General features: G+C 44.6%; 1 protein-coding gene across 6 annotated transcripts in view; it reads left to right on the top strand.

Annotated features, from left to right (window-relative positions):
* The window catches only part of tiam2a (TIAM Rac1 associated GEF 2a), a 171881-nt gene that overhangs the window by 97467 nt on the left and 60318 nt on the right, over positions 1 to 14096 (top strand). For 5 of the 6 annotated variants that reach the window (XM_080414416.1, XM_080414415.1, XM_080414418.1 and 2 more), the window contains 5 exons: positions 872 to 1331; positions 5364 to 5536; positions 7594 to 7818; positions 12996 to 13181; positions 13932 to 14075. In XM_080414416.1, coding sequence (XP_080270542.1) covers positions 872 to 1331; positions 5364 to 5536; positions 7594 to 7818; positions 12996 to 13181; positions 13932 to 14075 — 1188 coding nt within the window. The remainder of the gene's footprint in view (positions 1 to 871; positions 1332 to 5363; positions 5537 to 7593; positions 7819 to 12995; positions 13182 to 13931; positions 14076 to 14096) is intronic. The other variant, XM_080414419.1, reaches the window with a different exon arrangement.

Below are 14096 nucleotides of genomic sequence, written 5' to 3'. Positions count from 1 at the left end.
GTTCCGCCGCGGAGTGGCGCTGCCCCGACCCATAGCATTGGGTATATGACTTGTGTCCGGTGGTGTGGGTCGAGGTTTTTTGACATCGCCAGTCCGTGGTGAGGGGCTGCAGGGGAGTGGGGCTCTCCCTCGCTGCACATTGTTGTCCTCCCCTCATCGGGGTGGTGGGATCCGTGCTAGGGATTTTTGCTGATCCCCCCCCCCCCCGATAACTCGACTTTTTGTTTTACTGTTTTAGTTTTTTGTCTTATGCGTATGATTTTCTGTGTGTACACTGTTTTGTATGTCTGTATGTTTGTATGTAGGTCTTATCTAAGGTCTTGTAGGTCTGTAGGTCTTGTCTAAATGTAAACTGAAAACTAGGGGTGTGCCGATATATCGTCCCGCGATATATCGCGATACGTTTTCGTGACGATATGTATCGTTTTGGAAGAAAAATTATATCGTTTTGATTTGATTTTTTTACATCAATAATAATCAGGCATGCAAACAGCCCGAGGTGAAAAGGGTGACAACATGTTTTTTTTTTTCGGGTCAGGTGTCACACTATTGCCCTATTTGGATTCAAAACGGCTATTGTAGCTGAAAAGCTACAAGTTTGCATAATGCAAAAACAGAATTATTTGTTTGCATTAGCTTTTTTTCTCCCCCATATATTTTCATATTAAAAAAGTGCGTATCATATCGTATCGAAATCGTATCGAAGTTGTGAGCCCAATATCGTATCGTTTCGTGAAATTAGTGTATCGGCACACCCCTACTGAAAACACTTAAATGGCTTGTAACCTGTTGCTTTGTCACTGCTTGTGTGAACATAGTTAGCATTAGGCTTTTCTTTTTACTAATTTCCTTTCCTCGCCTTTCCTCCCAGCAGGAGCCCAGGTACAAGGACCCCAGCGAGGCCTTCGACAGCGGGATCGACGGCCTGACCGCGGACACCAGCTCCCCCTCCCAGGTGTCCTCCAGCCTGCTCTGGTTCCCGGGGGCCTCCAGGGCCCAGTCGTCGGGGGCCCTCCACCACGCCGCCACCAGCGACGCCCTCCGGCAGAACATCTACGAGAACTTCATGAGGGAGTTAGAGACAGGCACCGGCCGGGGAGGAGGAGGAGGAGAGAGGAGAGATCCGTCCACGGGCACCGAGGAGGGAGACAGCAGCAGCGAGTCTGCGGAGGGCTCCCTGGAGCAGCTGGACCTTCTGTTTGAGAAGGAGCAGGGGGTGGTGAGGCGGGCGGGGTGGCTGTCCTTCAAGCCCCTGCTCACCCTGCACAAGGACCGCAAGCTGGAGCTGGTCACCCGACGCAGGTGGAAGCAGTACTGGGTGACTCTGAAAGGTAAGATGTAGACCAGTTGTTCTCAAACGTTTTCATGTCAAGGACCCCCAAATTGATATGCATTTCGCCGCGGACCCCCACCTGAAAATATGTTGTTCCAGGAACCCCCAGAAGCAAAGATTTGTGTTAAAAATGTTCGCCTTTAATAAAAAAAGATTTAAAGATTTGCACACATTTTCAAGATTTAAAAAAAATAGCAGATCTACAAGCTCGAGTGCCGCGCTATGAGCTTGTATATCTGCTATTTTTGAATAGCCAAAGTATAAAATATGGATAAAGGGGTTAAAATGATTGTGACGCTTTAAGAATAATAATAATAATAGCTTGAATGTATATAGCGCCTTTCATAAACCCAAGGACGCTTTACATCAGAACAATGAAAAACTAACAGACAAATGAACAAACAAACAACAAACAACTATATGCCATAAGCCTGAGAGAATAGGTGTCTTTTCAAGGCAGCTTTAAAAGAGTCCAGTGTTGGAGCATGGCGAATCCCTATTGGGATGGAGTTCCACAGGGTGGGGGCTGCTACACTGAAGGCTCTGTCCCCGAAAGTTCGCATGTTTGTGTTGGGGACAGCAAGGAGGTCCAAGTCTGTGGACCGCAGGGTCCGTGACCGGCTCGGTTTATGGAGTAGGCTTGAGAGGTACTGTGGAGCAAGGGCATTTTGACATTTGTAGGTGAGAAGGAGGAGTTTGTAATGGATGCGGAATTGAACAGGAAGCCAGTGCAGTTGTTTACGGGTAGGGGTGATGTGCTGCCAAGGCTTGGTGCGGGTGAGAACTCTGGCAGCTGAATTTTGGACATACTGGAGCCTATCCAGGTATTTGTTTGGGAGCCCAAACAGGACTCCATTGCAGTAGTCCAGACGGGAGGTTACAATTATTAACTAATTTTGCTGGGGACCCCCTGGTACCCCCCGAGGAGCCCTGGGGGTCCCCGGACCCCTCTTTGAGAACCAATGCTGTAGAGCCAAACCGATCTATTGGCCATTATTTGACTTCATTGATTGAATACTTTATTAACATTTAGCAAAAAGTACAGAGGTACAGTTATACAATAATGCTAAAAATATAACACAAAAAGCTCTGAGGGCTTGTTTCCATTGTGGTCCTTTTTATTCAATTCATCAAGACATATAAAGACATACAATACTATACAAGAAATCATCAATACTAGGAGCATTAAAGTATATTTACAGAAACTGTGGGGGTTCATTTCTTTTGGCAAGCTAGAAGTTGCAAATTGCAGACAGGTGCTCTTTTATGTCGGTTCTGATGAAGGGTGTCTGTTGGTAGGGAATTCCACATTTTGGTGGCATAATGAATTCATCCCCATGTTTGTGCCGAATCTGGGGGGAATGAGATCAGTGGAGCTCCCTCTGGTGTGTACTCACTCCTTTGAGGTAGTCAGACAGGTACGTATGGGCACTGGTCCCTTGGGTATCTTTAAAACCAGGCCCATTGCAAGTCGCTGTACTCTGTCCTCTACCCTGAGCCAATTATGCAGCCGATGTGTCCCGAATTTCAACCACACTCAACCTGATGTCCCTAGGGTTCATGTGGCTTAAACACTCACAGGGAGTCCTTTAGTTGCATTTACAGAGATAAAGTTTAAACTTTCAAGACCCCCAAAAAACAAGTGTGCATGTTTGCATGCACACACATGTAGGGCCCATTTCCAGTGTTTGACAATAAGCGTGCATAATCTGTTATGAAGTATTCACTGACCCACAGCACTAACTTATCTTATCAAAGATTCATGCAGAGGTTTGGTTTTGCTTCAAGGCCTCTCTGTTGATCCCGCCGACGTCTCAGACCTGCTGAACATCATTGCTAACATTCTTCCCACGTTTCACATTGTTCAGGAAGGCTTCAAAACCACTTTGGAACGCTAGCGTACCTAATTGTGGGTCAAAAACATTCAACAAAAATAGCCGATCTACAAGCTCATAACGCGTCAAACTTGTAGTTGCCTATTTCCAGTGAAGATTGTATTTAGTGAAGAACGAAAACGGGTATAGAGCACTGGGGGGACTCCTTCAAACATACAATCTCATCCCCTACTACGTTTGTTTGTTTGTCCTCACTTTCTGTCTGTCTGTACTCGCTCTCACGCTCTCAATATGTTGTAGCACTTGACCTAGTTTTGATGACCATGCAGTCTTATGCAAAGGTTAAAATGTAATTTAGATAGCATAGTCATTTAGACAGATGCTAGTTTCCTTGTTTACCTGGTATCCTATAGTTTCAACGTACAGATTATTATTTTGATAGCATATTGTTTAGACTGATGCCAGTTGTTCTTGGTTTACATGTGATCCTAGCTTACCAAGTCTTTATGCATTTGATGTGTATGTGTTTACCTTGCTTATTGTAAGTGGCCCTGGATAAGATTTAGGCTAAATGCCTAAATCAGTGGTCTTCAACAGGGGGTCCGGGAGCCCTAAGGGGTCCTCAGAGTTGCTACAGGGGGTCCACAATTGCCAAATCTTTGTGTGATAGGATAAAACATTTTTAAACCCCAGCATCCCTATTCAGAGGAGAACTATAGTGTTGTGAGCTTGTAGAACTGCTATGTTCCGCAAAGAGGTTTGATATAGACAGAGATGCTGCTAGCCCTGCGTCCTGCGTCTCTGACGCACATTTTTAATAAAGGACGCATTAAACCAACCATCACAGCGTCCACGGGACGCATACAACCAAAGCGAGCCGCTAGCCACGCAGCCGTGCTCCAAACCGAGCCACACAGCCGTGCACCACACCGAGCCGCGAGCCGCGCCCAAAGCGAGCCGCGCACCAAACCGAACCGCGAGCTGTGCACCAAACCGAGCCGCGATCCGCGCAGCAAAGTGACCCGCGAGCCGCGCACCAAAGCGACCCGCGAGCGCACACCAAACCGCGAGCAGCAAAGTGAGCCGCGAGCCGCGCACCAAACCGACCCGCAAGCCGAAACACCGACGCGCGACACGTCGTTTTCAGATCGTTATTTTCGGTGCGACACAAGCATAAATCATTTGAAGGGAATCCCACTTTTTAAGAAGAAAACACCAGAGCAATAAATACTGCCGCAAACATCTACTTTTCTTAAACAAATATCTCTGCTCCGTTTACATTCTCTTCCACAAAGTGTTGTTGTTCTTTAGTTCCTATCTATCTCTGCTCCTATGAAGTGTACATTATCTTTTTCATATTATTATTATGAACTTTATATTGTAGTTTGTACCCTGTAGTGTATTCTGAGTTTGTGACTACAACAAGTAGCAAAATAGAATGTACATTAGGACAGTGGTTCTCAACCTGTGGGTCAGGACCCCCAGGGGGCTCCCCACATGATTTGGGGGGGGGGGGGGGGTCCCCAGATGACAGTGAAGTCACAATTTAAGGACTTTTAAGATATTTTTAATACCTCAAGAAAGAAAAGAAAAAAGACTTACTGCATCCAAACTAATCAACAAACTATACTATAAATACGGTCAAAATTGTGAAATAATATAAGAAAGAGGCGATCTACAAGCAAGGCGTTGTGAGCTTGTAGATAAAAAAACGACCTTGTAGATCTGCTATTTTGACTATGTATCTGTGGAACTGAGTTAAACTAAATTAAATGCCTCAACTCCTAATTCCAAGCGCTTCTCAGGGTGGGAGGTCCCCAGTTCAAATATGATTATTTTGGGGGGTCGCTGCCTGAAAAGATTGAGATCCACTGCATTAGGATATAATGTACACAGTCACACACACATAGAAGATATGGAGATTGGAGATCAAAGAAAACGATAGAAGGGGGGGGGGGAGACGTGTAATTGGGGACCCATAAAATGTTTCTGGGACCCATTTGAATGACCACCTGTGGGTCCCGGGACACACAATTTTATACAATATGTAGTGTAGTGGGGGGGTCCCTGCTTCATCTCTCTCTCAGCTAAGGGGGTCCTTGGCCTGAAAGACGTTGGAAGACCCCTGGCCTAAATTGTAAATTGATGTGCGTGTCTCTGACGTGGTGCATCTCCTCCTCTCTCGCTCTGTCCAGGTTCCACGTTGCTGTTCTACGAGACGTATGGGAAAGGCTCCGCGGAGCAGGAGCTGTCTCCTCGCTACGCCCTGCTGGCCGAGGACAGCGTGGTCCAGGCCGTCCCCGAACACCCCAAGAAGGAGAACGTGTTCTGCCTCAGCAACACCTACGGGGACGTCTACCTCTTCCAGGTAGAAAAAAGTCGTCACTCACATCATCATCACCTTCCACAAAGCAAAGTGTCTCTCTGTCAACAACCGTCAGAGTCTTGAGTGTTTGTTGTTGAATGTTTGTGTGTGTGTGTCTGCAGTGATTCCCAAACATTTAGAATTTCAAGGAACTCCAGTTTGATATCCATTAGGGCTTGGATTTGGTATGATTCTTTTTATATATATTTTTTTAATCTGAGACCCCTACACTGTACAATCCTCAGTATTAATTTAACTCTGAGAGTGAATAAATGGAACCAAATGTTCCATGTGTACCCTCTCAGTTACAGGTCGTAAAGGTGTATTTGGACTCCTGGTGGTTTTCTTTTGAAATTGTCATATGTTAAAAAGTAGATACACGTGTCAATCCCATTTACTCACCTCCTCCGAAGACTTTGTTCGTCATTCAAGATTAAACTCTTATATATACCTTTAAACAATCTGGATAATCCCACAGCTCCTTGATCAGCAGGTGAAACTCATCTTGCTTTTTGCGCAATCTCAGGATTGGAAGGGCCCACTATTTCCTTTTTTAATTTTTCTATTTTCAACAAGTAAGAGGACCACAAAATCATCTTTCACTGCTTGATGACTCAATTTTGTTTGGTAACAAAAATCTGATTTGGGGCATGCCAGTCTGAACATAAGCCTTACTGACCTAATTCACTGCTGACGTCGAGACTTGTCAGGAGTCTTGCCAGCTCAGCTGATCGTGGCAAACTGCTTTGAGTGCTTTATGAAGTCCCAGCTGTGGTGTTTCGGAGCTACTATAGATCTAATGAAATGTGGCAGTGGAGCGACGCGACCCCCAGAGGCAGGCAGGCAGGCTGACAGAGAGAAGATCAGTGCAATGAAATGAACACTCGCCTCGGGTTCCACTTCCAGACCCGGGACTACCATGAGTCAGTGTGAATCTGCTCACAGCACCAGAACCACTTAATAAAGACAGATGGAGAAGGATAATCATCTCACAGCTCAAGAGGGGGGAAATGAAAAAGAAAAGTGCATTCTCACATTCTGTGCTGTTGATCAAGTTCACTGATATTGACTCAGCAAACGGTGAACTTGTGGTAGAACGATGCCATGGTAGCATGATACTCCCTTCAAACATCTCTGCTTTTTACAGTGTGGCTCTGCATTAGTGTAGCCTTCTATTAGACTTAGAGGGTTGGTCTGTCTGTGTGTCCGGAGCTAATTGCAAACTGCTGGACAAGATCGGTGCCAAATTTCCATAGCACAATGCCATTAGGCCATAGAAGTACTTACACTGATGAAGGCCACGCGCCGAAACGCGTCAGATTAAAGGAAAACGAGAAACTGAGAATAAGTCTTGCAAACCTTTATTTTGGGTTAGGGCCGCTTTCTTCCTTCCACCTTGGTGGAAATGTTTTTCACTTGAGTCGTCTTGTCAGCTGAGCACCCACGGCCAAGAAGCACCTGCTCCTGTTTTTAGATGTACCTCCACTAATTGTTTTATATACTTTTCAAAAGTCAATGGGGCTGTGGATCGTGCTGAAACCTTGCCTAAATTTGGAGTCATACATCATAGATACGTCATAGATGATGTCACAGGCTGGTCACATGACGTCTGAGATCCACATTGGAGCCACGCCCGTTTCCCATGTGAACCCTGGAGATCCACAGGATTGGATTTTTCTGAAGTGTGTACTTGTGTTTTGCACTGTTAACTCAACGTTGAGTCTGGGGACCAACAGGTTGTCCAAATTGTATCAAATGGTTGTCCGTGGCATAACGCTTATCGTTGTCGGGCAGAAACCTTGTATCTCCATATTTAAACCGTACTTCATCATACAAGAGTGTCACACAAAATAGCCGATCTACAAGCTCACAGCATGTAGCGATGCGACGTGTTGTGAGCTTGTAGATTGACTATTTTCACTATTTTAGAATATCTTTTGGAATAGTAACAAAAAAGGAAAGTTTTTGGACAACCGACGATGACGATATCAAACTGGAGGATGTTGAAATGAAAGCAGGTGTTACTATAATCTAACCCCCAGTCATCTCCTCCCTCCTAGGCCAGCAACCAGACGGACCTGGAGAACTGGGTGACGGCCATCCACTCTGCCAGCGCCTCGCTGCTGGCCAAGCGCCAGGGCAAGGAGGACACGGTGCGTCTGCTGCGGAGCCAGGTCCGCGGGCTGCTGCAGAAGATCGACATGGACAGCAAGATGAGGAAGATGGCCGAGCTGCAGCTCACCGTGGTCTCCGACCCCAAGAACCGCAAGGCCATCGACAACCAGGTGAGAGAGAGAGAGAGGGGGGGGGGGGGGATGGAGACGGTGGTTGAAATATTTTTGAGATATTATAGCAACATACTTTCTTTTTTTTTTTACTGTTTTAGAAGAACAGGATTTAGAAGCCCCCAGAAGAAGCAAAGATTTGAGTTAAAAATGTTAGCTAAAAAAAACGATTAAAACAAAAAAAAAATCTACAAGCTCGTAGTGCGGCACTCGGTGCAGCGCTATGAAATATTTTTGAATTGCCAAAGACATCTAAAAATGACACGGATGCGTTCCCGGATTGAATGGGTGAAGGTGTTACAGTATGTCTGCTGTTTGAGCGTCCCACACTGAAGGTACAACATTATTTGACAACCATGATTTGTTTGACAACAATTACCCATGCCTGGATGTATAAAGAGAACAATTGTTTCAGGGCCCACAGCTGCATATATCTGCTGTAGATATACTGCCCTGATATATAAAAAGAAATAATTATAATAATTAAAATTATGTTTTTTTTTTTAATCCTCGACTAGTTCAACTACTGCCACAGTGTTGACTAGTGGTTATACTAGTCGACTAGTTGGTGAAACCCGCTTCATGTCGCATTTTAGCTCCGACTAAATACTTAAACATCTATGCCCGCGCCATTATTCCACATCGTGCCATCTAGCCAAACGACACGACTTGCCCTACTTATATTTGCATGATTTGGAGACTGCGGTTGACGAGCTCTTGCGTCATTATATTTTGGTGGCTGTGGGTGGCGGGAGACGTGTCCTAAATGCAAGCAGTCTCCGAACGCATCCTTGAGGGATCCCAGGGGAGGCTAGCTCCCTCCCACAGCATCAGAGTGAGCTTCCAGATGTTCTCTGGTAATGGATGTCTCTGTCTCTCAACATGCATTATCCTCTTCCTCCTCCTCCTCCTCTTCCTCTCACAGCCCGAGGGACAATCCCAGAGATGTAACTGTCAACACTAAGGCATACGACCCGCATACAGTACAGTAGATTAACCTTCAACGTTTTTTCAGGCTAAGGACCCCTTATCTGAGAGAGAGCGAGGCGTTGTGAGCTTGTAGATCTGCTACTTTCAGCAAAGAGGTTTTGGCAGCGCGAGGCGTTGTGTGCTTGTAGATGTGCTACTTTCTGCAAAGAGGTTTGGTGTAGAGGGAAAATCTACAAGCTCTACAAGATCTACAAGCTCACAAGGCGTTGTGTGCTTGTAGATCTGCTATTTTCGGCTAATGTTCCCCACAGAATAGGGATGCTAGGGTTCAAGTGGTTAGTGTAAAAAAGAAAGTCCCTATCTTTTTGGGACTACAGGCGGCCCCCCTGTAGTAACTCTGAGGACCCCCTAGTGGTCCCAGACTACCGATTACCACCTCATGATATTTTGTCAAAGCGTTTTTTCGAGTCGATTTGAAAAACATAGATTAGATCTTTTGTTTCTGTTTTTTTTTTCCATGTCTCCTATAATGCCAGAATAGGGACGACACCAGGTTGAATGTGGTTAAAACCCGGGACACATCGGCTGCATAATTACCGATACAGACGTCGTCAAAAATGTAACCCTGAGTGATTTTGACGTCTTGTCCGTCATCCAGACCGACCATCTGACTGTGTTTCAAACAAACCAGAATTCCACCGTAGAAAGAAAGAACAGACTGGGTACCGTCGGGTCAGAGGGCCCTGAGGGGTTGGGTTGGACGAGGCCCATGGTGATTGATCGAAGGATTTAAAGGCTGTCGTATCAAAGAAGAGGGCACTACTTTGATGTACCCAACCCCCACCCCCCACCCACCCATGTCTCTTCAAATCAGTGCCAAATCTGTTTGAAGTCTGTCTTTGCCCCCCTTCCCAACACACACACACACACACACGATCAAGTTGCAAAGTTTCAAGACGTATTATGCATCGGGGTTTTCTACAGATGTTGAAAGCAGGGAAATGAGACATCAGTTAAGAGAAAAGGCCCGTTTTCCTTGCCGCACTTAATGGCTCTGGAATTGAAGTAAATAAGTTGTACATGGAAGCCAGATGGCTCCAACATGGAAGCACTCAGCGCAGAGCACTGTTAAGCTGGGGTGTCCATCTACCATCTGTACCCATGAACAGGCTGTCTGACAGACAGGCTTATAGCATGCTGGCAATACATGTGTAAAAAAGAAAAAAAGAACTGTATATTGGATAGATATTTCTAAAACGCCAATGATATAAACACACAGATGTACACACACACACACACACACACACACACACATTTACTAGGACAATCACAGAATAGTCAAATAGTCGAATATTCGAATATCAAAACCACTATTCAACGCTGTGCATCAAAGTCGATTATCCGTTGTTTAGTCCAATCAGAACGCACAGCTGCCATGCAAACAGCCTCTCACAGCCAATCGATGAAGTTACTTCACCAACCCTGCCTTTTGTCCCGGCTACGTTAGTTAACCCTTTACTCGCTGGTTGTTTTCAAGGCTTGCAACACAGCGTTTTAATGAGAAATGCTCATTTGTATCAGATGAAAAAAATATATTTCACCCACAAATAATCGGATATTCGAATACTTTTAGGTATTCGAAGTCGAATAGTACAAAAAAATCACTATTCGTGAATGCCCTACCGCACGCACACACTCAAAGTATAATTCAGGCTTAATTGACTATGTGCTTCAGATGAACAAGTTAATTTTCATTTACTCAGTAATAAAACCCATTCCCTCTAAAGTTCTCCTCTCCCATTCGGCCTCTAGAATGCTCCATTATGGACAATTTCCTAGAATAGCAAGATGGCAAATGGACTTAAATCAGAGGATTTATGTAGCAGCCTTTTGGAAAGTGGAATCAGACCCTTCACTTAACATGCAAGTACATGAAAGATACAGGTTTTAGCTTTAAAACGCTATTGTTGAACCACTTCAACAGATGTCACCGCTGCTTCACACAAGTGGGTCCTTAATCAAGCATTCGTTCACTGACGGGAGTGCATGCCTCTTAATGTTTAGAGGTCTTTTTACTGGCATTTAGAACAGGGTTTGTCTGCATGTAAAGTAGTCCAATCAAATCATGAGCTCACGCTGCAATTGCCTAAATGAAACGTGTGGAGAGTATGTTTTTTTTTCAGTGGATCTCTTTAATTACACCCACATTGTTCTTGCCAAGTGTTTGTTTTTGTACTTGTGTCTGTGAAGTATTTATAAAAGATTGTTATCTTAATTTTGCCAAAGGAGGACGTAGACCGAAGTCTAGCAAGTGATTCCATGTTTTATCGGAGGTGGCATGTTGTTTCAATACCATTCCAAGACCAACCTTCCCAGTGTGTACATAACCGATAGTGTTGGTGCGGCAGCAGAGAGTGCAGAAGTAGACATGCATAAGTTATAGGCTTGAGTGGTATACTGTGTCTGATCGACAAGACAGGTCTCAGTGCTTGTGACAAAAAGGTCTTAACTCCCAAGTGGTGTGGACTGCACACTTGCAAGGAAATAATTCCAAGGCACTCTTCAATGAATAAATGTCAATATTTTATTTTCACCCACATCAATATTTTCATCAATATTTTATTTCGAGCAAGGCAACTGCATGTCCAACGCGTGGCAGTCGTCCAGGTTTCAGTGCTTGTTCGGCAGTCTGATGCTTGACAGGTGGAAGCTGTTCAAAAGTCTGGTCTGGTGGAATGGATTTTAGACACACAAATGCTGGGATGATGATGTCATCCTGATCGTTACCACCGAACACTGAATTGGACACTGAACTTTTTTAAACGGTTATTAGACTGTCTTGTTCTCCATTAATGAGATCTGTGACATTTTGGCGTTCACTTTCAAAACACTGGAGAAAGAAATAATGACCGAATGTAATGTCAGAGGCTCAGAGCGTAGCTTGTTAACCGAGGCCAGCTGCACGGTTTCATAGGTTGAACCGTTTTGTTAGGCATCGTAACACAGAACATTGTATGGATCCCATTGTGTTGTTCGCTGTTCTCTGGGGCTTGGAATGTCCATAGGTTCACATGACAAGAACCCTCCTAAGTCTTGTTCAAGCCCCAAAGAATGCCATCGATGTGAATGAGAGTTAGTGGTTGGACCCTGCGGGGGCGTTATATTGTAAATGAACTCTCAGTGCTGCAGACGAAGCCCTATTAAAGTCAGTTGTTTAAGTTTGAACGTTCTCATTAAACCAGGTCTCCAGCCAACAAAATGAGCAGTTTCACATACTTTACATAGTGTGAAGGGGAACTTTAGAGTTTGTGTGAGTGTGTGTTTTAGCGGTCTGTGTAACGTCACCATACTCTACACTCTTATTATAGATGCATTAGTATTAACTACTACTACACACACACACACACACACACACACACACACACACACACACACACACACACACACACACACACACACACACACACACACACACACACACACACACCCTACACATACAATCAACCCTCGCTATCAACCCAGCACCAACCTATGTAATTCTTCCACCAACATCTGTAAGCAATCGCAGCTTTGATGGAATGTTCTCCTGTGACCCTTCAGCCCCCCCCCCACTCCCTCCACTGTTTCAGATTATGACTATGAGTCCAGAATGTCTTTAATCCTCAACTCTTTTAATTTTCTTTACTTTTTTCTTTATTTACAAATATTTTGAGATCCACTTGAACCACATCAAACCCTGGCGTCCCTTTTTTTCTAAGGGTAACATTTGCCCAAAAATAAGTGATCTACAAGCTCACAACATTTGTTGTGAGCTTTGTGCGCTTGTAGATCGGCTATTTTTTGGGCGAAGACATTTGTCGTTGAGGGGGGATAAAAGAGCGGACCACCAAGTACAGAGCCAAAGTATAGAGCACTGATTCTCAAAGTGGGGTCTGGGAACCCACAGTGGTCCTTGGGGGGGTTCCAGGGGGTCCCCAGCTAAATTTGTTAATACAGCATCGCAATCATTTTAACCACTTTAACCATATTTTATACGTTAGCTATTCAAAAATAGCAGATATACAAGCTCACCTGCAAGCTTGTACATCTGCTAACGCAATTCTTCTCTTCTGGGGGTTCCTGGCGCAAATACATATTAGGGGTCCATGCCAAATACATATTAATTTGGGGGTTCTTGACACGAAAACGTTTGAAAAAAAGTAGTGGTTAAACATCCCCTCCTTTTTTGTGCTTTCTCTCCTTACCAGATCCAGCAGTGGGAGCAGAACCTGGAGAGGTTCAACATGGACCTGTTCCGCATGCGCTGCTACCTGTCCAGCCTGCAGGGCGGCGAGCTCCCCAACCCCAAGAGTCTGCTGGCCATCGCCAGCCGACCCACCAAGGCCACACTGGGACGACTGGGAATCTTCTCTGTCTCCTCCTTCCATGCACTGGTGAGCACAGCAAACCAGTTAAACCACTGTTGTGTGAAATGACCTTCTGGATGGAGTTAGAAGAACACCCCCAGGGTTCAAGATTAACTCTGAAACATTCATGTGGTTTGATGGGTTATTTTTAAAGGTGGTGTATTTGATATACAGTACGTCAGGGGGGCGTGTTTTTCCAAGTACTTTTTCCTTTATTTTTTTTTACTTTCCCAACAAATTATAAAGAATAAATGAAAAAAGCACTTGAAAGAACACTGTCTGCTCACGCATTAGAAGGACAATATCAGTCACCAGAACCAAGGATGGTGTTTTCAATGATTATAACACGGTTAAATGGAGTTTGACGTTACAATGGGTCTGTATGGGTTATTGGGTTTGTATAGGAAGGTCTGATAAAATGAAAATGAAATATCTAAAAACTGAATCAAGCAACTTAAAGACTGTCAAGGGTGAAATACAAAAGCCTGATTAGATGTTAAAATGATCCCAAAAGGGAAATATTTTACTTTAACAGCCCCCCTTTAAAGTGTCACTTTGAGAGGATGCTGTTTCTGTGGTGTAGTTTTTAATTCGCCTGCTGTCCAACAGAAATCTTTCAAATCCTTCAACGTTGATCTAAATTTAAATCTAATCAAGATGGAGTGATGTGTTGATGCCAGTGCTGATGGTGTATTTATCCATCCTGATGGTGTGTTTGTCAAGTCAAGTAAAATTGTATTATATAGCCCAGTCCTGACGGTGTGTCCATGTGTTCAGATCTGCTCCAGAGATGAGGCTACGCTACGGAGACGCTCCGTCTCTCTCACTCAGAGGCAACGCAAGAGAGGTCTGTTCTCTTCACTCAAAGGCCTGGACAACCTGACCAGGAGACACCGGGACAAGAGGCCGTCTGCATCACAGGTAACTGCCATGCATAATGCA

This window comes from Gymnoscopelus braueri (genome assembly GCF_963280865.1).
Source record: "Gymnoscopelus braueri genome assembly, chromosome: 19".
NCBI lineage: Eukaryota > Metazoa > Chordata > Actinopteri > Myctophiformes > Myctophidae > Gymnoscopelus > Gymnoscopelus braueri.
The sequence above is the reverse complement of the archived record's forward strand: the minus strand, read 5'-3'. Positions and strand labels throughout refer to the sequence as shown.